General features: G+C 44.0%; 1 protein-coding gene across 1 annotated transcript in view; it reads left to right on the forward strand.

Annotated features, from left to right (window-relative positions):
- Positions 1–26,889, forward strand: part of LOC137429778 (mitogen-activated protein kinase kinase kinase kinase 5-like) — a 146,560-nt gene that overhangs the window by 64,446 nt on the left and 55,225 nt on the right. Inside the window, exons 3-9 of the mRNA XM_078779837.1 lie at positions 5,726–5,816; positions 9,147–9,211; positions 9,717–9,772; positions 11,258–11,305; positions 16,990–17,032; positions 18,191–18,263; positions 18,453–18,584. Coding sequence (XP_078635963.1) covers positions 5,726–5,816; positions 9,147–9,211; positions 9,717–9,772; positions 11,258–11,305; positions 16,990–17,032; positions 18,191–18,263; positions 18,453–18,584 — 508 coding nt within the window. The remainder of the gene's footprint in view (positions 1–5,725; positions 5,817–9,146; positions 9,212–9,716; positions 9,773–11,257; positions 11,306–16,989; positions 17,033–18,190; positions 18,264–18,452; positions 18,585–26,889) is intronic.

A 26,889-nucleotide genomic window follows, 5' to 3' on the forward strand; every position in this document is an offset into this window, starting at 1 on the left:
CAAACATCATTGATCGAATCGAACGGTGAGTGTTCTTGTTGTCTTTAAGCGTAGTCAATGTAAATTATGTTGGATACATTTTCACAAGTTCCAAGCAGAGTTGTCGGTGGTTGAGCAGAGTGGGGGCGGTTTGGAGTATCTCATCAAGCAAAAGCAAACCTGTGAGTTCCTAAACTTTCTCTCTCTCAGACCTGTTGATTAAAGCAGAATGTGTTGGATTGAGGAAGCAGTTATTCGGTGCAAAACCAAAAGTGTGACTACAACTGGTACGCTTGTTTCAGATAAGTCCTGCCTGCGGGTAGAATCGTCTGGAAAATGCAACTTTTTGGTTGTTTGTTTGTTTAAATACAAAATCTTGGCTCTTGGAGGAGATAAAAGACAGAGGGCAGCAAGTTCACAGACTCGCAGAGATCAGTGGGGGACTGGGAGACAAGTGTTTCACACAAGTGGATGATGATAACAGGAAGAAAGAGTTGGGGGAGAAGGGGGGCAGGGGGTGGGGAGGTTCACTGATGGTAGAAGAGAGCAGGGGTTGATATGGAAAAATGTATGATGTGACTATTTCCTATCAACTACAGTCAGGTAAGCTTACTTTCAATATTCAGCAACATTGTGGAATCGATAATTGCTGCTGACATCAGGTTTTTCCTCTTTTCAAACAGCCTGATCTCTAACCATCAGTTTAGATTCCGGCCCATTCACTCAACTCTGGACATGCTGTTGCTCCTTTCTCAGCAATGGCTGAGTGGCCGAAATCTCAAAGATCCCTGTAACAAAGATATATCACGGGCACTCGGCAGCCAAGCATCCTGTTCTGCTTGCCAAGTCCACTGCTTGTGGCATACAAGGCTGGAGGCTGGCTTTCTGACTTCCTCCACTTGTCCAGTCAACATGTTATGATTATTGGAATCCTCTTTTCTCCTCGTGGAGGATGTGCAGTGCCCCAAGGCAATGTCTTGGGCCAAGTCTTGTTCGTCATCTACATAAACAACCTCTTTAATACTCTGAAAAACCCTTTCCATTTTTGCATATTCACATCACCATACAGTACCCCTTCCCACTAATGGGCAGATGGCAGCTGCATCACTCATTGCTTACTCAAAATATGGAACATTTCAATCCTGGTAAATCTCAGTCTTACACTGTCCTATTGGGAAGATCATCAAACACACCCACCAATCGATTTCCATGGACAGCCACTGGAAGAGATTTGCTCTCTTGAAGTTATAGGCCTCACCATAAATCATGACCTCTCCTGGGCTGTGTAAATTGTAAAGCAGACATTCGTCTAAAGGTGACGGTAATTCGGAAGTTTGTCAGGGTGCCGATGATAGCTTACCTACTCTACATGAAGATCTTTAATATCCACCAATTAATACAAGCAGATGGTACACTCAGTTTCACATGAATCCAAGGGAAGGTGCATACATTGAAGTATCGCCGTTCTTAGGTTCGACCACTCTTCTTACGATGGGGATGTGGCTGACCGGTTTGTAGTGGAGTGGATGGGAACACTTCTTGGGAACAGAGGAGATGTTTGCAACATTCTAAGATGAAAACAGGAGAGCATTAGAGACTAGTGAGGAGAGGATACGGTCAATGTACAGATATTGATGGTGTGTTTGGCTGTTGGAGATTATTTTATAAATTGTATCACATTTGGAGATGTGAGTGTACATTTCCATGAATTACCAGGACATTAGTAGACAATGGCCAATTCAATGCAGCATTCGTGATCTACACCTGGGATCCCAGCATCGTGGGCTTTGTGCTCAGATGGGAATGCCAACCAGGCCATACTTTTTACCCTGCACATGCGAACAAAAAGTGGGGTTAAGCAATTGGGTCATGTCCGTCAGTCTGTCTGTCTTATCGGTTTATGATTGACAGTTTATGATCGAGGAACAACTTATTTCAATCTTATGTTATATTTCTTATCAGAACATAAATAGGAAGACAAATTTTCCATTTTACCATACTTTGGCTCTTAATTTGTCACAACAGCACATGCACAGAGAGGAGAGAGATCATATTTTTACTCCGTCTACCTGCCTGGCACTCAAACAAAATGGAAAATCATTCCATACAGGAAACTTACTGTTTTAAGGACATCATAATGGACACAAAGAAAAGGCTTGAAGAACAAATGTAACATGGTAGATGGAGTGATGTAATTGTAATAGACACTGTGTGAAACAGTGGTAAAAGCTGGAATTTATTTATTTATACCCCTTTAAACCCTTATTCAAAATATACTTCAACATTGTAGAACACAAATCGCTTTCTTAATACTTCCAGGAACTATGCTATATATTGATATTGTTACGTTTATGGGAGGTATGAGGGGGTGGTGGGATTAGAGATTACCTTAGAAGCGATAGAACTGGACAGAGTAGCACGGTCCGTGTGTGAGTAGGAATCAAATATCGATGTAAGGAAGTAGGGACCTGTCAGCTTAAGAATTGTGTTTGAATGTACACGATATGGAGGGTTGTGCTTGTGACAGATAGAGAGGGATTAAAGTAAAGGAAATGTGTGTGAAACCTCTTGTAACCATCCACTGGGTCACATCTCTGTAGAGCGGAAAAGGACGAAGCAGAAAGCAAAGGAATTCTGCCAGGCGAGGAGGTGGGGGGGAGGGGGGCAGAGCTACGATTGTCTCATGAAAGGACGTGGAGCCCGATGCCTGAAGGGGCGGAGGGTTGTCAAGGGAGATGAGGGGGGAGCCAGTAGCTCTCGGTTTGGTGTTGGAAAGCGGGTACCGATCTGTAAAAAAAAAAATGCATGGGTTCTAAGGAGATTGTTCTGAGGAGAAGAAAGAAGATTGCATAAGAACTAAGGAGGTTGTTCTGAGGAGGTTATTCTGAGGAGATTGTTCTGAGGAGAAGAGGGAGGAGCCTGGAGGAGCAGGAACAGAGCGCTTAGGAGTTCACGGTTAGTGAAAAGAACTGAGGGAGTTCTGAGGAGAATTGAGAGTGAGGAAAGCGATGAGGAGGTTGTCCTGCCTGCCTGCCTTGGCCTTGGTGATGGTCTCGTCTTCCCCCATTGCCTGTTCATCGTCCTGCTCATCTCCTCATCACCTCTTCGTTGTCCTGTTTGTCTCCTCATAACCCTGCCCATTTCCGCATCCCCTCCCCCACTGCCACCAGAGATAAGTCACCCACCCCATCTGTGCTTGTGACTGGAGAGAGGAGCCTTATTTTTTGTAGTATTTATTTTACCATTGTTTACCTCATTTTATATAGTTATTATTGAATTCATCTTCTCTAGTTATTTTGTTACGTTTCGGGAATAAATCTGTTTGGTTTTTAAAGAGATAAGGTGCCTCGTGATTTTCCTCAGCCCATGTGCACGAGCATCATATCGTCGTCATTCGGAACAGAGTCTCGGAGTTAATGCCTGTTTCGGTCTATCCGTTCAGGTGCGGTGTTTACCGGCCGTGAACAAGACAATTGACTTTTGCCATATGGCTTTGTTTGATGCCAATTGAAGTTGCGTTTTATGGTGATCAATAAAGTCTCCATCTCCATAACTGTGATTCAATGTCGTCTTGTTGCAGTGCATAAGGATGATGTATAAGACTGCTTCGGCAGAGTTAAACTTCCAGATTTTTAAAAACGATCGATAAAATTATTATTTTATCAAATTTGAACACTGCGTGGGGTATCGTGTACTGTGTTTTTATTCCAGTTCTACTGTGTTTTTATTCTTACAGACCACGTGCTATTTTCTGGAATAACTGACTTGTCTGGTGACATCAGAAGCCAAATACTACATGTTGTTTCTTTCACTTGATTCCTCTGATTGTTGTGATAATGGTGTTGCTTATGTATTTTATTTTGTAGAACTGTATAAAAACTCGCCTTGAATAAATTTGGAAGTCTTACCAATTAGCATTTACTGCAAGCGAATGTGAAGTTGCTAAATTGAAATGTTTGTCAACAATATGGTTGTCCTTTAGAGAGAGAAAAAAAAAGCAAAATACATAACTTCACCAAACAATTTTCTGACTCATATTTTCACCTCAAACCATTTTTTGTTTGGCTTCTTCTGGTGGATTCTTCATCCAGGTGTAAACTTTGCTATTTATAAAGGCTATTTATTCTCTTTGCAGTTCCTGTACAATATATTGCAGAACATCATTGCAGTCTGATGGGGGTAAACATCCCTCATTGATGCCAATCATTGCACCTGGCCCAGTTTAAGGGCTTTTTGAGTGATTTGACAGCATATTTGTAGAAATCATTCTTCAGCTTTACTCATGAAAGAATAAGAAGAAAATACTAAAATGGTCATAGAATCAAATTTGCCATTTCACCAAAAAACCTTCTTGCAAACTTGTTTATTGTCGTGGCAAATTTCATCCGAATGTTCCATTTCAGGCAACTTTTCATTGGCCAGCTGGTTGTCCATAATTTCACCAACTGGGCCTCTCTCTAGGCCTCAGCCTTGTTTGTAATTGCTCATTGTACAGCAATCATACGAGGCTTGTACCCTCGTTGATGTCTCGAGCATTTGGGTGTTCACTTCTTAAATGCCCTGTGTGGCCTGACAGTCCTTTCAAGCACTAAAATGGACAAAAATGGCCATCTTACAAATTCACTTGTTTTCATTAAAATCTAATTTGTGGAACGTGATTAGCCAGATGTACAAACGATGAGTTTCTTTGCATCTATTGATAAGACCCAAATTGACTAGAATTTTTAAAATTCTGTATACTAAATGCTCTCAAACTAAAACTCTCAAACCCTGGTGTTGGGCTAGCGGCTAGGGTGCCGGCTTAGGATCCTAGGATCCTGGGTTCGAATCCCGGTCAATCGCTGAATTAACGCCAGGGGGGTTGACTCAGCCTGTTCATCCTTCCGAGGTCGGCAAATTGAGTACCAGTTCACTGGTAATTCCCTGCTTGTCGTTAAAGGCGGCAAAAAGGGTTGGCGTCAGGAAGGGCATCCGGCCGTAAAACATTGCTTCAAAAAGGGGACCGAAAAAACAACAACAACCACAGTTCCCGAAAAAGGCCAACCCCCGCTTGCGGGGAAAAATGGCCTCTAAAGGTGTTTTTTTTTTTTTTTTAAATACTAAATCGAGGCTCTTGTAAGAGTTAACACATATAACATATAATAAAGGGAGCAGGAGACAAGAGGGGAGAGAGGGAAGCACAACAACAGTAGGGAACAGGGACATCGGGAGATCTGTGGAAGGGAGAGGACTGGGGAGGGTTACACTGGACACTACAAGGACTTTCAGGAAAGAAAACAGGGAATTTGAAGGAGGTGGATTTGGGGTGTATTAACGGGGTTAGAGAAGATCAAGGTTTTGGATTGGGGAAGATATGAGATGGTGGTGAACAGCTGTTTTGAAGACCTGGAGGGAGGAATAGGATTGAATAGAGTGGGGGAGTTTGTTCCAGAAGTGGGAAAAACTAGGAATGAAAGAGTGAAGATTTTGGAATTCACCTAATTCGTTTTTTTATATCCGCATTGCTCGACCTGAATACTCATAAATGGTATAAAATCAATGAGGACATTGTCATAATTGGGTTGTCTTTGGTTACAAAAATGCTATTTCATACAAAACCACCTATACACATCTGGTTGTTTTGGAAATTGTTGAGGAAATTTTCAACAGCTGATTTATCAATACTAGAAATGCCAGGAATCCCACAAGTGACATAATTTTGGAGGAATTGTTGACTATCTCTCCCCATGTGCCCCTTCTTTGGTAGGAGATGACTTTGCCGTGATCCAGCAGGAAATCTTGATGATGAAAGAGTGCCATAATCAAAACATCGTTGCTTATTTTGGAAGTTATCTCAGGTTTGAGTTCATTCTCATTTCTCCCTCTCTCTGTGGTGCTTGTTGTCTCCTAAGGTTAAAAACTGTATTTTGAAAAGTAAAAATGTGCCGTAGTTGTATTTTTGGTATTTGATCTCTTGACCCCACCCCAGGGCCAAAAATGATACTGCTCTCTCACCTTGTCACGTGGTGATCATAACTACCACGTTTGGTGAATTTCTGCACAACCATTTAGGAGGAGATAGCATGACAGATGGGACGGTCGGACATACAGACAGACGGAGCCAATTACAATACCTCCCCCCCTTTTTTGTCCCCCGTCGCTCAGCGGAACGAAAGGGGGACTATGGCTTTCCCCTCCGTCCGTGTGTCCGTCCATCCGTCCGGGCGTGCGTGCATGCGGGCGTGCATGCGTGTGCGTGCGTGCGTGCGTGCGTAAGCGAAGGATCGCATTCGAATTTGGTGTGTGGGTGCAACCCACGTCAAAATCCAAGATGGCCGCCGCCATGTATGTCTGATGCCATGTATGTCTGAACATTGTGAGATGAATATCTTGAAAACTAAGCAAAGTACCAACTTCTAATTTGGTGTGTGGGTGTATCTCGGCATAATGACGAACGCTATTGAAAATTGGGTCGCCACGTCAAAATCCAAGATGGCCGCCACCATATATATGTCTGAAACTTGAGCGAAATATCTCGAAAAATAAGCGAAGTACCAACGTCTAATCTGGTGTGTGGGTGTATCTAGACACAAGGAAGAACGCTGTTTAAAATTGGGTTGCCACGTCAAAAGCCAAGATGGCCACCGCCATGTATGTCTGAAACTTGAGATGAATATCTTGAAAAATAAGCAAAGTACCAACGTCTAATTTGGTGTGTGGGTGTATCTCGGCAAAAGGAAGAACGCTATTGAAAATTGGGTCGCCACGTCAAAATCCAAGATGGCCGCCACCATATATATGTCTGAACCTTGTGAGCGAAATATCTTGAAAAATAAGCGAAGTACCAACTGCTAATCTGGTGTGTGGGTGTATCTAGGCACAAGCAAGAACGCTGTTTAAAATTGGGTCGCCACGTCAAAATCCAAGATGGCTGCCGCCATGTATGTCTGATGCCATGTATGTCTGAACCTTGTAACCTGCATATCTTGAAAAATAAGCGAAGTACCAACTTCTAATCTGGTGTGTGGGTGTATCTAGGCATAAGGAAGAACGCTATTGAAAATTGGGTCGCCACGTCAAAATCCAAGATGGCCGCCGCCATGTATGTCTGAACCTTGTGAGATGAATATCTTGAAAAATAAGCGAAGTACCAACTTCTAATCTGGTGTGTGGGTGTATCTCTGCATAAGGACGAACGCTATTGAAAATTGGGTCGCCACGTCAAAATCCAAGATGGCCGCCACCATATATATGTCTGAAACTTGTGAGCGAAATATCTCGAACAATAAGCGAAGTACCAACGTCTAATCTGGTGTGTGGGTGTATCTATTGGGTCGCCACGTCAAAATCCAAGATTACTACCACCATGTATGTCTGAACCTTGTGAGATGAATATCTTGAAAAATAAGCGAAGTACCAACTTCTAATCTGGTGTGTGGGTGTATCTCTGCATAAGGACGAACGCTATTGAAAATTGGGTCGCCACGTCAAAATCCAAGATGGCCGCCAACATATATATGTCTGAAACTTGTGAGCGAAATATCTCGAACAATAAGCGAAGTACCAACGTCTAATCTGGTGTGTGGGTGTATCTATTGGGTCGCCACGTCAAAATCCAAGATGGCCACCGCCATGTATGTCTGAACCTTGTGAGATGAATATCTTGAAAAATAAGCGAAGTACCAACTTCTAATTTGGTGTGTGGGTGTATCTCGGCATAAGGAAGAAGACTATTGTAAATTGGGTCGCCACGTCAAAATCCAAGATGGCCGCCACCATATATATGTCTGAACCTTGTGAGCGTAATATCTTGAAAAATAAGCAAAGCACCAACTTCTAATCTGGTGTTTGGGTGTATCTAGGCACAAGGAAGAACGCTATTGAAAATTGGGTCGCCACGTCAAAATCCAAGATGGCCACCGCCATGTATGTCTGAACCTTGTGAGCGGAATATCTTGAAAAATAAGCGAAGTACCAACTTCTAATCTGGTGTGTGGGTGTATCTAGGCATAAGGAAGAACGCTATTGAAAATTGGGTGGCCACGTCAAAATCCAATATAGCCACCTCCATGTATGTCTGAACCTTGTGAGTGAAATATCATATCATAGCATGGTTTCTGCGTCTTAAACTTTGTCAACTCACATCACTTCACCGACGGGGGACCTAGGCGTAACGCTTGTTATTTTTAAGTGTGGGGATAAAAAGACTAGGGCAAACCTCGGGAAAGATGTGGACTCGCATACGGCTAAGCACACACTCATGATGACACATACGGCTAAGCACACTACCACCCTGGTCAAAACCTTATGAGTAAAACCAAGATGGTGGCCATCACTGTCCTGTGGGACAGATGTATATCATTCATTGCCATTGAAGGAGAACATAGATCAGCTGAAATTCACAGGAGAAATCTGGATGATTTGGTGGTGCATGCCTTTCACTTGGTTATCTTTAACTGATCCAGTGAGTTCAAATATATCACTGTGTTGTTGAGTGATCTTGATCATTCTCACATGCAACCAACTGCTATTAAATCGGTGAAGCAGTCGATGAAGTTCCATGAATTTTACCGAACAATCGTTCTTTAGGGTTAAAAGGTCCACAAGATGGATGGAGGGACTCTATATGTTTATTAGCTCACCTGGAACGAAGTTCAAGGGAGCTTATGCGATGGCGCGTCGTCAGTCTGTCCGTCCATAAACACTTGCGACTTCTTCTTGGAAACCGCTTAAGAGATTGTGACCAAACTTGGCACAAATGATATTTGTTGTGTTGTGACTAAAGTTGGTTAATGGCATTAATTTTTTTTGGGGTTTAAAGGGGTCTACCGGGGGTCAAGGTGGATCCAGGTTTGACCACCACCACCCCCCTCTCCACCCCTCCCACACTAGGAATTTGCTTTTTTCTCTGAAACAACACACACAATTTCGATGAAACTTCACCACAACCTTCATCACCCATGATGTACCAATGTTTGTTCACGGCATTATAAAAATTGGGGTCTGAGGAGGTATATGGGGTTGAGGGAGGGGGAGGGAGTGGAGTGGTTGCCCCCCAAAATAGGTATTTGTTTGTTTGTTTGTTTAAAATCTTATGATTATGTTCATATGATTGAATGATATCTCTCTGCCCGAAATGAAATGTTATTTATATTTTTTTGTATTTATTCCTTGTGTTACTGTTGTAGGTATGAAAAGCTGTGGATCTGCATGGAATATTGTGGTGGGGGCTCCTTACAGGATATTTACCATGGTAAGCAGGACGAGGTTTCCATTATGCTGCTGTTGTTATATTTACCTCTGCCACTGAAGGTGAATGGAGGCTATGTTTTCACCCCTGTCTGTTTGTCTGTCTGTTTGGGAACAGGATATGTCAAAAGGTTTCGGACAGATTCGGACAGAATTTGGTGGAGAGGTTGGGTATGTGACACGGACGAAATGATTAGATGTTGGTGAAGATTCGAATCCGGATCAGAGAATATTTTAAGTGATTCTTCACCATTGAGATGTAGGGCAAAAACGATATATAGCACGATATCTCAAAAAGTTGTGGACGGACTCGATGTTAGATGTGTGACCAGGCCGAGCTGTTTTTTCACAGTTGTGGCACTGACGAAGATGAGTAATTGCACGCATTTTACACGTGTTAATTCAGCCTGGCGGAGCTGTCCTTTCCACCAAGTAACATTTTAGTTTTAAATTGCTACTGTTGTCAGTGGTCACTGTATTAACTATGTTCTTACTGTTTGTTGTTGCAGTCACTGGTTCTTTGTCTGAGAAGCAGATCGCATACGTCTGCCGTGAGACTCTGAAGGTATTGTCACGTCAGCCCTGTAGTTATCACCGCAGGGTGACGGTTAGCCGTAATGATGCTTTAACTCCGAGGCGAATAAGCCCAAAATTGGCGGTACCTTTTGGCGCAAGTGGGACGGGACCAAAGTTCTTACATGCACTGACGGCCGCCACACGGGTTTATTCCTTGAACCACAAACACAGAAATGAGATAAGGAAAATCAACAATACAACAAATGAAATGTACAATAATGGATTTAATGAAATTAAATCACAGAAATAAATTGAATGGTGAGGCAAATCTTGATCCTAATTGAGGTACCTCCACACGCAGACTCAAAAACAGACAGGGGAATGATAAAATAAAAATAAATAGTTTAAGCTGGCTGGTACTCCAGCTTCGCATCCCAAGGTCGTTGAAAGACGTCAGCAGTATGAGGTGGCCTGACTCGTGGGGAAACCTCGCGCAGAAAGCGCCCCACCGATAGTGCCGAAACCCCGCGTCGAAAACGCCTAGGCGTGGGCAAGCAGTCAAATGGCCTTCTTTGTTCCCGCTGCCAAGCGAGACGCGGCTTTCAACTCCTCCGAAAAGCACCACAGCCAACAACACCTCCCCCTCTGACTTTGCAAAGGTTCACACGAGCTCCAAAAGCTCTTCTCAAACCTCCACACAAGCCACCCGATCCAAAAACCAGAACGAGACTCTTTCTTCCTCCTGCTCGAACCTTCGCTCTGACGTCACCCAGACCTATCGCCGAGTTCCACCCAATCGCTCCATGGGTCGGCTCGACAAATGACGAAGCTCGGGGCATGGTCTGCCAGCCACGATAGTTTTACCGCCCCCCCCCCCCCCCCGTCCCACTCTGGGGGTGTGGCCCTGTTCCTTCGTCGGTTGGTGGGGCGGGGTTAATTGTCTGATTGGGAATGTTCAACACTGTCTGTGGGGGGTGGTTGTTGGTTAATGGATGGCAGTGATTTAATGAACGTTTTGTATGGCTGGCGTCGTAAATATAAAAACAGAGGGAAAAATCACAGGAGGCAATTGCATATTGGGAATTATCCTTAGGCCCTATTTAACTAACACAAAACCACCCTCCGTGTGATGACATGTAAACACTTAAGCTCACAGTTTTCCCTGCTTATATATATCGAAATTTCTCCTACGCGTCCACGGTCCATGCTAATCTACACGGTTCTACCTGCTCTATGGTATTTCATCCCTACCCCCACAAACGTAATAGTATGTTAGGACCAGGTTGGGACTGCTAAATTGCCTTGATTCCCCTGAACTCTCGCTGTCTAAGAATTCCCAGGTCTAACTAACTGGCAGTGCAGTGTCCCATCTCTGAACTTATCACACCATCCCTCGCCCCTCTCAACCCTGATGATTTCTATACACCACAAAAAAAATAAAAATGAATGGGATGGAATGGAATGTTTGTGTGTCCAGTGAGAACATACTGCTTTATTTCTGGTGGCTTATTACAAACAATGTTTGTCTTTGCAGGGCCTAGCATATCTGCACATGAAAAACAAGATGCACAGGGATATCAAGGTCAGTCAAAAATGCTCAAATTTACATATTATATAAAATTAATGAGTTATATAAAAATTTTATATAAAAATTTATTATATAAAATCTTTGTGAAGACTGTAAAACGTTTATGGATTTGTCTTTGGCTCTGCCTAGCAAAGGTGGCCACATAAGTGGTTGCAAATTCAAGGAGATAATAGTAGTAATAGTATGGTGTTTTATAAATTGGTTAGGGTTTTGTACATTACTTGTGCGCTTGCCGTTCCAGCCAGTCCAAAGGTATTTATTTGGGCAATTATAAAGAGGCATGGAGGAACTTTTATGGACATTATGTGCAATGACACATCCACAGTAATAAGGATGCATATGCAGAAAAGGAAACTTTTCACGAGGAAATAAAAACATTTTGACTCGAGCCCTTTGGTGAATACAGTGGGGAGGCATTCATCAGTGTGTGAGCAGCTTCTGCGAGGTTTTTCTTCCCATGGTGATGACTGGGCTGATTCAGTTGAGCTTCATTTTTGGTTACTCCCCAGAATGTTTACATTGGAGGACATGGATTTTGGTGCCATTCAAAGTCAAGACATCCATCTAGCATCTACCTTTCTGGAGATTTCTCACATGCAAATGAACATTGTGAACTCATCAACTAGCAGTCTCATTTCTGCCCTAATGATGGAGGGGAAGGGTCATTGATAAAGATAGTTTAGCCAAGGACACTGCCCTAAAGAACTCCTCGTCTCAAGCACGAGAGCTGCGATGCTCTCAGGGCTCATTACCTTTGTATAATTCAGATCAATTGTCCACTTCTTGATGTCACGTGGAGTGAAATGTATCGGTTGTGTAAGCAGCACTAGTGATGTTAATTGTATTTTGGAGTGTGCTTAGTTGGATGGGCGGCTCGACACTTTTTTTTTTTAAAGATGCTTGAGAAAGAGTCAAATTTTGGTTCACGAGTTATCAAACAGAGTGACCACTATATTCGTCATGGGTGTGTGTGTCTGTCTGTCTGTCTGTCTGTCTGCAGCATAACTACCCGATGATATCATCCGATCTTGATGAAACTTGGGTGGGAGGTTGATATCATGATCTAGTTGTGTCCTGCCTAGAGTGGGCGTATTGCGCCCATTGTGGGCGGAGCCACGCCCGAAAAAGATGTCTTGTTAGGGGGTAATCAATTTCAAGCTACATCTTCTCCGAGGGGTTTGGTGGAATCTGCCAGGGGTTTCGGTATTTGGTTCGGCCAATGTCATGTGTCTAGCCCCACGGAGCTCGATTTTTCATTTTCGCCCCAAGGTCAAGGTCACAAGGTCACAAAATTTAGAAAAGTCGATTTTTGATGGTTTTATTGCATTGTTCGCTTCCTGATAGGGTGAAATGTCGTACATGATCTTATATTATCACTCACATACATCATGAAATACAAGTTTTCCAAGAAATTTCAGAATCTTCGACCTTTGACCTTTGAAGGTCACAAAGGTCAAATTTTCAAAGTTGTCGGAATCGAACCGAATTTTCGGGATTGTGTAGCTAAGGCCGAGAAAAATATATGTCCGGTCTCTGGTCAGCGCGCGCATCGATTTTGACCCTGCGCGTCAACAATTATTTTTTTCAACTTTGGTATCGACGTTCGCGCACGGTTCTCCCCTACAAAACTGCGTTTAGTTTGTCCAAATCCAACCAGCCGTTCCAAAGATATGAGTAGTTTTGTGTGCCGTGACGTCATAAATCCAATAGGGAAGTTGCATGTGACGTCATCGTCTTAGTCACGTGACCGCTTGGGTGGCAAAACATTGCTTCTGCCACCATACGTCATGGCGGCAATTTGAAACTCGTCTCACATATAAATTGCCCCCTACACGATGGTAAAGAGTTGTTGTGCTGTCGGATGTACAGCCCGATTTCATCCGGACGACACAACGCTAAAATGGTTTCATAGCTGCCTTGACTGCAGCTCTCAGGTGAGAATATGGCTCATGAGGTTGTTACCTTCACTCGCGAAGTGAAAAGCAGGATTAGGCATTTGGTTACGTACATGTGGAGTGTGTATGGCGTACGTGTGGAGTGTGTGTGGCGTACGTGTGGCGTACGTGTGGAGTGTGTGTGGCATATGTGTGGCGTACGTGTGGTGTGTGTGGCGTACTTGTGACGTACTTGTGACGTACATGTGGAGTGTGTGTGGCATACGTGTGTTGTGTGTGTGGCGTACGTGTGGAGTGTGTGTGGCATACGTGTGGCGTACTTGTGGCATATGTGTGGTGTGTGTGGGGCGTACGTGTGGAGTGTGTGTGGCGTATTTGTGTCGGACGTGTGGAGTGTGTGTGGCGTACGTGTGGAGTGTGTGTGGCATACGTGTGGCGTACTTGTGGCGTACGTGTGGAGTGTGTGTGGCGTACTTGTGGCGTATGTGTGGAGTATGTGTGGCGGACTTGTGGCGTACGTGTGGCGTACTTGTGGAGTGTGTGTGGCGTACGTGTGGCGTACTTGTGGCATACGTGTGGAGTGTGTGTGGCATACGTGTGGCGTACTTGTGGTGTATGTGTGGCGTACGTGTGGAGTGTGTGTGGACCGTGGAGTGCGTGTGGCGTACTTGTGGGTCCACACGGGTCCACAGGCAGATGACACGGCCTCGGTTTCTCGCAATACCGCGAAAACGCCTCAACGGGCAAGCTACGGGCGTAAACTGACAGGTCCGTCTGACGAAACGACAGCTTTCCCGCCATGTTGTTTATGCCACCCAAGATGGCGGCCGGAACCGGTTGCCATGGACGACGCCCGCGCGATGCAAGGCCTCTATCGGCTGGATATTGTCATTTATTGAAACGAAGACGTTCTTTGTCGGGTTCGTGTGAAGCAACCAGAAGGCCTAGAGAGCTGCGGGTGGTCTCGTTAGTTAGGCCTGGATCCTATCTCGTTTGTCATGAAGTAGTAAGTGTCTGTGATAATCTGGTGGACAGGGAGAAGAGATCGTGGGAGACCATCGGCCTATTAGACCACTTGCGCATGCGCAGTGTTGACGCGATCGACGCATTGGAATGTTTAACGGTACGGCGAGGCGATCTCGAGATCGAAATGGCAGTCTATAATATGCTTGAAGAAGTTAATAATTTTCAGAATAAATCCATTTTAAAATAACTTAAGCTTGTGTTCATTATTTACCAAAAAAAGGCCTACAAGTCCCATTGGCTGTCTTTAATTTCTCTCTGGACGGCGCCACAGCAGATGACGAGGACCGCAAGGCATGAGGACACAAAAAACACCTCTAAATGTGCAATCCATGCTTTTCAAAAAAGAAAAAAAAAAACCGCATCGCCGCATCAATTCTGGAACTTTGGTCTGACCAGAGACCAGCAATATATTTTTTCGGCCTAACTAACCTCATAACTGATTATACATTATTTTCTATCTCATTTCAAGGTCACAAAGGTCAAATTTTCAAAGATGTCGGAATCGAACCGAATTTTCGGTATTGTGCAGCTAACTAGTCTCATAACAGTTAATACATTCCTATTTATATATTTTCAATGTCGGTTTTGACCTTTGTCATTGAATACCGCTCGCTCGTGAACCATCGTCTTCTCCTGACTTGTTTAATTTGTGCTTGATGTTGGAATCCACCATGGTTAATTATGAGGATATTATTTGAGTCTTCCACTTGCAATTAGCTGTGTGATTATCTTTACCATCTTTCCCTGCTTTATCTGGTGGAAGATCTACAGAACTTTTCTCAAGTCTGTCAGGTGTCAAATTGCTTTTATTTTGTTGATTGCCTCCTGCATTTGATCTGCCTCCTGCCTTCAGAAGCCTTTTGTATTTGTTTTGCTTTTCACAAGATTAAGGCATGGTCATGGAGGGTAAAAGGTAACAAACTGACAGTGGAGCAACAGGTGTACACAATCGGCAATGGAATGAATGAACAAGAAAGGAGGGTTGGGTTGAGTTAGCTCGGATTAATGGGGGTAGAATATATTTCCGGTTGGGATTAAAGATGATTTGGTGCGAGTCTTAACGTGAAATGTTTTTCATTTGTCAAAGTACAAATAATGGAAGCCATCGGTTAAAAAAAAACAAACATTTTTAACGAGCTAATGAGACTAGTTCAGACCGTTGTCATGAACATAACTGGAATTGACAAATTGTTAGCAACGAGATATTAACTGAACTAGTAATAAAATTTGGGTCGACTAAAAAATAAAAAACAAGTTTTCACGGTTACGATTGGTATTTGGTTTAACCCTTTGAACCCTAAGGGTAGGTTTACCGGCTGCCACATACTTTATTTATTACTTGGCAAATCATTTTTCTTTTTTACCGCTTTGTATATGTTGATCACTCCGGTTTGTGTGTTTGTGTTTGTGTGTTTGTCTGTCCGCTCACTTATACTTGCCTACAGGTCACAATTTTATACCGATCTTCACGAAACTTCGCCAAATGGTAGAGTTGGTGGTCAGACAGAAACCTATTTATTTTTGAGGTCAAAAGGTCAACATAGGCAAAAGGTCAACAACTTTTCTTCAAATTTCTAAAATCCTCAATTTTCATCTGATTGACTTGAAATTTGAATAGGATTTGCAAATCAGCTTACTGAAACCAACCACCAACTATTTTTGAGATCAACATTGGTCAAAGGTGAACAACCATTTCAAATTTCTAAAATCCTCACTTTTCATTGGATTCACTTGAAATTTGAATAGGATTTTCATAACAGCGAACTGAATTCAACCAACAACTAGTTTTTAGGTCAACATAGGCCAAAAGATCGACATGACCAAAAGTCAACAACCTGTTCCAATTCCTAAAATCCTCCATTTTAATCAGATTGACTTGAAATTTGTATTGGATTTTCATATCAGCGAACTGAATTCAACCACCAATTATTTTTGAGGTCAAAATGATGTTCTACTGAGTGCCATTCTGCTTTGTTCTCTTTTGTCAAGTGTCACTGAGTGATTTATTTATTTATTTATTTTCATGGCCTAAGGTTCACAAATGAGCTCATTTTATACATGGTCTAAGGCTAATTTTCTCTTGTTTTCAAACATATCATGCGCAACTTCCTGAGCAATTAGCGGCTCCGTTAAATTACACGTAATCTTCGGTCTTCATCTCCACTGATTGCTCATGAAGTGTGAGGGAGGTTTTTGTGCATGTCCCCACCCCCTCGGCACTATTGCCTAATGTAATGAGAGTAACTACATAACTGAGAGTAAGTTAAGAGAAAATAAAATGCTATTACTGTATCCAGTACCCCATTTCTGTCAGGCCATGAGCCATTCCCAGTGACTTCTCGTGCTTGATTGTTTACACAATGATGCTGAAAAGATGACATTTCAGCCTTGCAATTCTGTACCAGACATGGTGGCGTAATAATTAGAGCATCCATTCATAGTCAGGCAAAGCTGACCCCTGCAAAATCATACCAAAGACTTTAAAAATGGAACGTGTTACCTTGTATGACGCTGAGCATTTAAAAAGGATAGAGCACGGACAAGCAACCATAGGTTGGGAACCATTGTGCAGGCTTCATGGGCCTAATCACCAAATGGCCCTTTTGTGTTTAATTATTTGTAGGGGAACTCAAAAAATATCTCTGTTGGCAAAGCGTTGCATTTGAAAAGCAGGAAGTGCTGGTCAATATGATTGATGAGGAAGACTTTGATAAAGGCATGATATGTCTAACTACCTGACTGTACTTCTCTTTGCAGGGTGCAAACATCCTTCTCACTGATAATGGGAACGTTAAACTTGGTAAGTTCTGCTGGTGTGTGTGTGTGTGTGTGTGTGTGTGTGTGTGTGTGTGTGTGTGTGTGTGTGTGTGTGTGTGTGTGTGTGTGTGTGTGTGTGTGTGTGTATTAAGTCAAGCTTGTTTGTTGTTGTTTTTTTTCTTTTTATATCTGCTTAGATTTTGGAGCACGTATTCTTTACATTCTTCCAAAACATGCCATGTTTCTCAAGGTCCCTTCCATCCGAGAAGTGGAGAAATTTTAGAGTAAGCTGGAATTTTTTGGTTGGTGAGAGATAAGTTGTAGCTCTGATGTATAATATCTTCGTTTGATTAATAGGTGTGCTTGCTTTAATTTTTCTGGATATTGCTTCGGGTTAAAGGACTGCTATACACTGGATTTTTCTGGGAACTAATTAAACAAGGGATCTGAGAATTTTAATTTTTTTTAAAAAATTTTTGTATACAAGATCGAGCCTTGTGAAGATCGAGTTTCATTTTCTTGCTTGGTCTTATGTCGTTAATGGGAAGACTATGGATGAAATCAACGGGATGTTGAGTGGAGTGTGTTAACCACTGTGTGAAGAGGGAAGAAGCTGGAATTTTGGGTGCTAACCCTTCGTCAAAACAACAGAGCCTTCTTTATAGAGCCCGATAACCTTGTATTGCTTCGACGAAGAGTTAGCACCCAAACTTTTAGCTTCTTTTTGGTTAGCATAATGGTTAGCGTACTCTTGTCAATGTCCAATTTATGTCATCCATAGCTCTGCCTGATGCAGATTGACACCATCCTTCTTCATCTGCAAAACTAATTCTTCATTCTAGGAATAACTAGAAGACATACTAAAATTTGAATTGTGCTCGACAAGTACTTGCGAAAAAGTCATGATTTGTGTTTGCTACAAGTCAGGATATGTACCATATCCATAACTAGAGGTTAATCTCTCCTCGAATGCTTTTTGGCTTCAACCCCTCCATTTTGCATACATACTACGTGTATCGTTCCTCCAAGTGTGCAGCATATTTGTGTACTTGTGCTGCCTCAAAGTGTTGGCCCTTGCTTCGAATTAGCCCTGGGCCTGTTTCCTGTTTGCTGTCCTCCTATTTGCTGTCCTCCTATTTGCTGTGACACGATGCGTCTTTTGTTCATTTTTTGTTTACTCTTCTTTTTCCTTTTTTTGCAGCGGATTTTGGGGTCTCTGCAAAAATCACTGCAACAATTGCGAAGAGGATGTCGTTCATTGGCACACCTTACTGGTATGTGTACTTTAACCTGCCTCATAAGCATGGCCTTGTTTTAGCAATGTGTTTTATTTTCATGAAAGGTATTGAGGGATTTGGGATGCATAGGAGAGGACAGCTGTTCCTCCAGAATATTAACAGAACAACATAAATTGCCTCTACCAGTCCTAACACGAAAACAAACCTCATACTTTTCCTCGGTAGGATGGCTCCAGAAGTGGCCGCCGTTGAACGGCTGGGCGGTTACAACCAGCAGTGTGATGTCTGGGCTGTGGGAATCACAGCCATTGAGCTGGCAGAGCTGCAGCCACCGATGTTTGACTTGCACCCCATGCGGTGAGCAACAGAGGCACCATAGAGTTATTCCATGTTATGTTTAAACCGACATAAACCTAGTATATCTAAAGAAGCATAACCTATAAAATGCATCTTCTAAAACTGTACAATTTTATAATACTTGTTCGCATCAGTCTTGCAGTTACTGATTGGACGTTACCTTAATTGGACGAGCAGTTTGGAATTAGTGGGGTCAACGTTACTCAGCCATTTTGCATTCCAAAGGTTAAGTACTTTTGGGAATAGTGTCTGTTTTATTACCCCACATATGTGAAGTCCACTCTTACGATGTCTCTCCGAAAAGACCGACTGGACAACCCTCCCATCTACTTTCTGAATAATCCTCTCCAAGAAGTTCTGTCACTCAAGCTTTTGGGTCTCACTATCTGCCATGATCTTTCCTGGGAAAACCACATTTCCAAGCTGGCCTCCAAAGCCAGTCGCCGACTGGGCATCCTCCGTCGTGCGAAGTCCTTCCTTGGCACACCTGAGCTCCTCACCACATACAAGGCTTTCATCCGCAGCTCAATGGAATACTGCTCTCCCCTCTGGGCTGGTGCTCCTGCCTCACACCTAGCTCGTCTTCACGCTGTTGAAACCAAAGTGTTCAGAATCATTGGAATCTCCCGCGATGACGCTATCTCCGAGGGCCTTTCGCTTACTCACCGCTGGCAGGTTGGTGGTCTTTCGGTCTTCTACCGACTCCTCTCCGGCCTTGCTCCCCCAGCTCTCTCTGGGCTCTGTCCCCCAAATATTCCGACAGGTCGCACAAGATCTGCCTGCAACCCTCTTATGGTTAAACTGCCAAAATCAAGACTCTCTGCTCACCTTCACTCTTTCATTCCTCTTTTCTCCCACCTCTGGAACAAACTCCCTCACTCTCTTCAATCCCACTCCTCCCTCCAGGTCTTTAAAACGGCTGTTCACCACCATCTCTTATCTTCCCCAATCCAAAACCTTGATCTTTTCTACCCCTGCTAATTTCACCTCAAATCCACTTTTTTGAGGTGACTTTTGTCTTCTTTCCTGGAAGTCCTTGGTGTCCTTGCGTTTTATACCTATCCTGCCTCCCCCCAGGCCCTCTCCCTCCCACACATCTCCTGATGTCCCTGCTCTCAAATGTTGTGTTTGTGTGCTTCCTCCCCTTCTCGTCGACCGCTCCCCTTTTTATATACTTTGTTTGCTTGTTTGTTTGATTTGTTTGTTTGATAAATGTTAGCTCTTTCACGAGCCTCGACTCTGTATACAAAAAAAACAAACAAAAAAAAACGTAAAGTGCGGTTAAGCATTTGGGTCACTTCTGTCTGTCTGTCAATCCGTCCATCTACAAACATCTGTTTATAATCAAAGAACAACTTAATTTCAATTGAATATTATATTTTGAACACGAATCAGAACTTCTTCTTCTTCTTCGCCTCTGCCTCTTCCCTTTATAAGGGGGTGAGGTCCAATAGCCCCAAGCTTCAGCCCTGCCTTGAACACTATACTCTTCCACTCCCCTCTGTCCTCAAGCCAACTCTCTCCACTCTCCAACTACCCTCACCTTACTGATATCCCTCTTCCCACAATCCTCCCATCTCAACCGTGGTCTACCTCCTTTCCTTCTACCTTGTTCCCTCAAAATATCCGCTCTCTTTGCCATTCTCTCTTTCCCATCCACGCCAAGTGTCCAGCCAATCTCAGCCGGCATTTCACCAATCTCCCTGCCAAGCTCATCTGCGCACCAATCTCCTCCCTCAGTTCATTCATTCTCCTTCTATCCACCCTCTTCACTCCCAAAATCCTCCTGACCCAGTTGTTCTTGCAAACCTGCAGCCTCTGTTGTTGTCTTTGTCAGTGCCAACATCTCCAGACCATAAAGGTAGGCTGGCGTTACACACGACATCAGAACCTTTCCTTTCAATCTCCTTGATATCTTTCTATCTGCCGTTAAACCCTTCTCCACCCATTCACTCACCTGAATCCTCCCTGCCTCCGACTTACCATCCCCATTCACTGTTCCCTAGAATATGAATCAGAAAATGAACCTGTCGTTTAACATTACTTTGGCTCTGAATTCTTCCCGATCGCACATGCGCAGAGGGAGGAGTGAGATAATTGGCGTAAAGGGCGCTGCATCAACAGTGGTAAACTTTAAGAATGAATTTTTTATACGACCTTTAAAATCTTTATTTTATTTCAATTGAATTATATACTTGAACACTGAGTGTGGTAAGGTGTTCTATGAACTCTCTAGTTAGCTCACCTGTAACGAAGTTCAGGGGATCTCATGTGATGGCGCGTCGTCAGTCCGTCCATCCGTCCGTCCATAAACACTTGCAACTTCTTCTCCGAAACCGCTGAAGGGATTGTGATCAAACTTGGCACAAATGATATTTGTTGTGTTGTGACAAAAGTTTATTCACGGCATTAAAAAGGTTTGGGTTCAAGGGGGTTTACCGGGGTCAAAGTGGATCCATGTTTGACCCCCAAAATAGGAATTTGCTTTTTCCTCTGAAAAAAAACATGCAATTTCGATGGGTTGGGGGAAGGGGAGAGGGTTTCCTCCCAAAATAGCTATTTTTTTTGGTTTGTTTGTTTAAAGTCTTATGATTATGTTAGTATGATTCTACATGCTGCCCTGTATTATAGCAACCATTGACTTCCGTTTTCCGGTCCGGTCGTGAGAGGACGCTGGCGTCGTTTGCTCGCCGCTTCTCTGACTGGACCATTGTCCGTGTCTTGCTTTCCTGGTGGTCGTGGCGGATTTATGGCCATTGAGTCTTCCTCTGCGCGGTCCCGGCTCTGCTCTGCTGCTCCGGGCTTCACCTGCTCGGCTCCATCGCTGTTTCCTCGGGCCCACTCCCGTTGGTTGTGTCGATTGTTTCGCCTCCTCACCCTTGGCCGCGTGCTCGCTTTGCCTTCGCTCCTGCTGGCATGGCTCTGCGGTACTCTGCCGCAAGGCTTCTCCTGCTTAAAACCCGCTCCACCCCATCATGCATCTCTGCAATCAGATCGAATGGACTCCTGCGTCGACCCAGGTACATTCACCGTGGCTCCGGTCGTAAGTTTGTTTATTTACAATCAGGTCACTCCATCCCCATCCTCTGGTCGGCTCAGCGCACTCCCACTCATCGTCCCAACACACCTGGTCACAACAACGCACAAAATCGCACCTCCTGTCTGCGAACCCTGGCCAAATCACCTGGATTCATACCCGCCGTACAAAACAACATCAAGCTCACCCTGTTCAATACCCGGTCCCTCAACAACAAATGCCTCATCCTGAACGACTACATCCTGGAAAATAAACTGGACTTTCTCTGTCTCACTGAGACCTGGCAACAACCACTGGACTACTACACGCTCAACCTCACCACACCCAATGGATATTCTTACATCAATAAACCACGCTCGGAGGGCCGAGGTGGTGGAATTGCCGTTATTCACCGACGAGACATCAAGACCAACCTCATCTCCATCTCATCTGCTCCATCATTTGAACACCTGGCTTTTAAACTCTCTGGTCACACACAGTCAGTCATGGCTGTTGTCTACCGCCCTCCCAAACCACACCCATCATTCCTGTCTGACTTCTCCTACTTTCTGACCCAGCTATGTTCCCTCTCCCCCTCAATCCTCCTCCTTGGTGATTTCAATATCCACATGGACTCCACTGACTCCACGCTAACCACTGACTTCACTGATTTACTCACCTGCTTTAACCTCACTCAACATGTCAACTTTCCTACCCATAACCGTGGTCACATTTTGGACCTTGTCTGCTCTACTGGACTAATTTTGCACCATCTCTCTGGCTCCGACCTCACTCTCTCTGACCACCTAGCCATCACTCTGACCATCAACATCCCCACCCCAGCACCAAGGCATTATCGCACTATCAACTTCCGTAAGCTAAACGCTTTTTCACCTGCCTCATTCTCATCGACCCTCTCTGAAAAAATGTCCACTTCTCCCTTCGTTGACCTCCACACCCCTTCTGACCTCACTGACTACTACAACCACACTCTCTCTTCCTGCCTTGACCAAATTGCGCCTATAAAAACCAAAACAGTTTCTTTCACCCATTCTGCTCCCTGGTTTACCCCTGAGCTCCGCCTAATGAAAACTCGTGCTCGCCAACTTGAAAGACTCCGCAATAAAACAGGTCTCACAGTTCACTCCCAGGCCTACAAGGACCACATACAACACTATAAAGATGCCCTCTCCCGCGCCCGCTCCGCCTACTACTCTCAAATTATCCACTCTGGCTCCGGAAACCCAAAAGCACTCTTCTCTACAATAAACAAACTCCTCAGCCCCCTGAACACCACCACCCAGTCATTCACAATAGACAACTGCATCTCCTTCCTTTCATTCTTCCAACGCAAAATTGAAAACATCTACAACAGCTTGACCACCGCCGCACCCGCTCCCCCTCAAACCACCTGCCCCCCCTTATCCTGCCATCCCCTGTCTCAATTCTCCCCAGTCTCCCCTACTGACCTCTCTGAACTCCTCATCGGAATGAAAACTGCCACCTGCACTCTTGACCCCATCCCCTCCAGCTTTGTCAAGGCCTCCCTTCCTGCTCTTTCTCCACTTATCATTGCAACAATAAACTCCTCCCTGTCTACAGGCATCGTCCCACCATCCCTCAAAATTGCTGCTGTTACCCCCATTCTGAAAAAACCTGGACTAAACCCTGACACCCTAAATAACTTCAGACCCATCTCCAACCTACCCTTTCTGTCAAAGGTTTTGGAACGCGCTGTAGCCACTCAACTCAAGCATCACCTCTCTGCCAATAACCTGTATGAAACATTCCAATCCGGATTCCGGTCCAACCACAGTACTGAAACTGCTCTCCTCAAAATCACCAACGACCTTCTCCTCTCCTCTGATGCTGGCAACCTCAACATTCTCATCCTCCTCGACCTCAGCGCTGCCTTTGACACCATCGATCACACCATCCTCCTCACCCGACTTGAAACCACCTTTAACATTACCGGCACTGCCCTCTCTTGGATTAAATCATACCTCTCTGACAGACGTCAGTTCATCTCCATCAATAACTGCAAATCCCCCACTGCTCCCCTCCCCCAAGGTGTCCCCCAAGGTTCAGTTCTTGGCCCCCTCCTCTTTATCCTTTACCTGTCCCCCCTCGGTCACTTAATCCGCCGTCATGGTCTCCAATTCCACTGCTTCGCCGATGACATCCAGCTTTTCATCTCCACCAAGTCCATCTCCACCGCCACCCACTCTATCCTGACAAACTGCATCACTGAAATAAAATCCTGGCTTCAAATCAACTTCCTCAAACTTAACTGTGATAAATCTGAAATAATCATCATTGGCCCAAAAACGCTCACCAAGTCCACCCATAACTTTGCCCTCAACATCGACGGTTTCCCAGTGTCCACCTCCCCTCACATCCGGAATCTTGGCATCATCTTTGACCAAACCCTCTCCTTCGACAAATACACTAAACAGATCACAAAGACAGCCTTCTTCCACCTGAAAAACATCGCCCGTCTCCGTCCATCCCTCTCCTCTGTGGCTGCAGAAACCCTCATCCACGCCTTCATCACTTCCCGTCTGGACTACTGCAATAGCCTCCTTTATGGTTCACCCTCAACAATCACCAATAAACTCCAATACATTCAGAACTCCGCTGCCCGTCTACTCACCCATTCCCGGACCCGTGACCACATCACCCCCGTCCTTTACAAGCTTCACTGGCTCCCCATCTCCCAGAGAATCCAGTACAAAATCCTCCTCTTGACCTACAAAGCCCTCCATAACCTGGCCCCATCCTACCTGGCTGACCTCCTCTCCAGACACACTCCCACCCGCAACCTCCGCTCTGCTGGTACCAACCTCCTGACCCCCCCCATCCGGACCAAATTTAGATCCTGGGGGGACAGGGCCTTCTCCATCGCTGCTCCCACCCTCTGGAACTCGCTACCTCACACCATCAGAGACTCCTCCTCACTCACCACATTCAAAACATCACTCAAGACCCACCTGTTCAACACTGCATTCAACATTTAACCCACAGCATCTAACCCCTGACTATCTCCTCTCCTTCTCCCTCCTTTGTGCTTTGAATATTTCCCTATTGATTCTTCTTTTTTTGCAATTGTCTTTATGTTTTGCTATGCGTTATGTTTTGCACTCTGTCAAAGCGTCTTTGGGCTTCCTGAAAAGCGCTATATAAAATAAATGCATTATTATTATTATTATTATTTAAATTGGTTTAAAATACCTTTAGTCGATGCAGTATACTGTTTATTCTACCAGGTGAGCGCCCGAGGTATTGCCCCTATGTTTTTTTTTTTTGTTTTTTTTTTTACATATAATTGAAATTGAGTAGATTTGGTAGTCAGGTTTGGGCTGGCACGATAGCTCTTTGAGGTATGCGCACTCACCTCAGCTGTCTAGCCTTGGTTCGAATATTGACCCAACTCTTAATCAATGTTCACTGTCTTTTGGATGAATGTTTAACTTGGTGTCCCATCTGCTTGCATTAGTTAGTGGATGTTGAAGATCCCACATTGTCCTTCACAAAGAGTAGGCAAGTTATTACTGGTATCTTGAATAAATTTCAAATTCCTACGCACTTAGCTGAATATCCTGCGACTGAGTGGCGATCCATCCAGGATTGTAACGTTAGCCAAGAAAATGCTTTGGCAGAACCGATGCTCTAAATAGAGCATGGTAAATGATCGAGCGAAAACACAATGTACTGACAGTATGGGCAGTTGGATGTGTACTTTAACCTGCCTCACAAGGTTAAAGTACACAGTGGTGTGTGTTGGGATGGTGCTGAGGAGTCGTCCATGGACGCAGCGACGTGCGGATCCAGTGTACGCTCCCATATGTATGTACTATGTATATATATGTAAAATTAGAATCTCCACCCACGTCATACTATCCTCTTCAACTAAAGTATCAAACAGGCCCGGCTACGCCGCTGTTAGACTTTCTGTCTTGTTTTTTTAAATTATTTGATGAAAGGTTAACGTCAGTTACTTCTTGCTTCCCCCTGCGGTTAGCATACCTCAATCAACATCCTGTTTATTCCATAAATCGTTGTCTGAAGATTCTCCGTATTCTCCGTACCTTGTCTTTAAATGTCTGAAATACTTTAAATGTATGTAAATGAAATACTTTAAATGCCACTATTTGGCATGACAATTTTTCTTTCTTGATTAATGACACGTTTTCGCTTTTCCTCCCTTAATTTTGAATCTCCAGGAAATGTTTAACATGTCCTTCTTTGCATCTTATCCTGTGTCATTTTTTTGTGAATTTTGCAATAAGATTTCTGTATGTTAAAAAACAAATATGAGTGGACATTAAATAACTCCAAATAAAAAAAACAGTGCCCCAATTTTTTTAAAACTTATGTATTTATGGGTTTTTTCAGAGTTCTTGGGCCGATGAATCCTGCAGAACCAAATGAAAACAATCTGTCGGTTACAGACATGTGACGCGTTATTTACTGTATTGTCTGCTCTGCATGAGGAAGCTTCCATATCTGCAGTGTTTACTCCAGCTTAGCACTAAAGGCAAATATGGCCTATCCTAGAGGGTTGGATAATTGACACATTTCCTTCAGCCAATGCCTTCTGTTGCTAGACCAATTGCGCGATACATTGTGTACAAATGCATATACTGTACTGTCCTCTGCTTTGCATCACATTGCTCAACAAGTTCCAAACGGTGCATTATTTGTTGATTTCTGGGCCGTCGCCAAAATGAATATATGCAAAAATGTTATGGGGTTTGACACTTCCCTCTTCTTGCCTGCCTCCCCCCCCCCCCCCCTCTTTGCCTCCCCAAAACACCTTTGTCCCCGTAAATCCATCCTGCTCTCCTTCTCCTCCAACCTTCTTCTCCCAGAGGAGTCTTTTTTTTATGCCTTCAGATTTGGTAGTCAAATCTGAAGTTACCTGAGTTAATCAGTTAATCTGAATCTAAGTTACCGGAGGAATTATGTTTTCGGGTTGGCCGGCCGGCTGTCCATGCATTCGTCCATCCGTGATAGATGTTCGTTACTGCGATAACTTAAAAACGGCTGAATGGATCTATGTCAAACTTGGTATAAGTATGCATAATGATGTAAAGATGAACTGCTTAGATTGAGGTGAAAGGTTAGAGAAGTCCCATCAGGTAAAAATTCAGTTGTCGAGCTAACCTGTGAACAAGTGATGGGATTTTGACCAAAGTTGATATGATTATGTATTGAAGAGCAGGGCTCTTGCTTGAGACGGACAAAAAGATGGCAAGGCACAAACTCGTCCGAGAAGATATTTATTGC

This window comes from Myxine glutinosa, chromosome 6 (genome assembly GCF_964187855.1).
Source record: "Myxine glutinosa chromosome 6, kmMyxGlut1.1, whole genome shotgun sequence".
Classification (NCBI taxonomy): Eukaryota; Metazoa; Chordata; class Myxini; order Myxiniformes; family Myxinidae; genus Myxine; species Myxine glutinosa.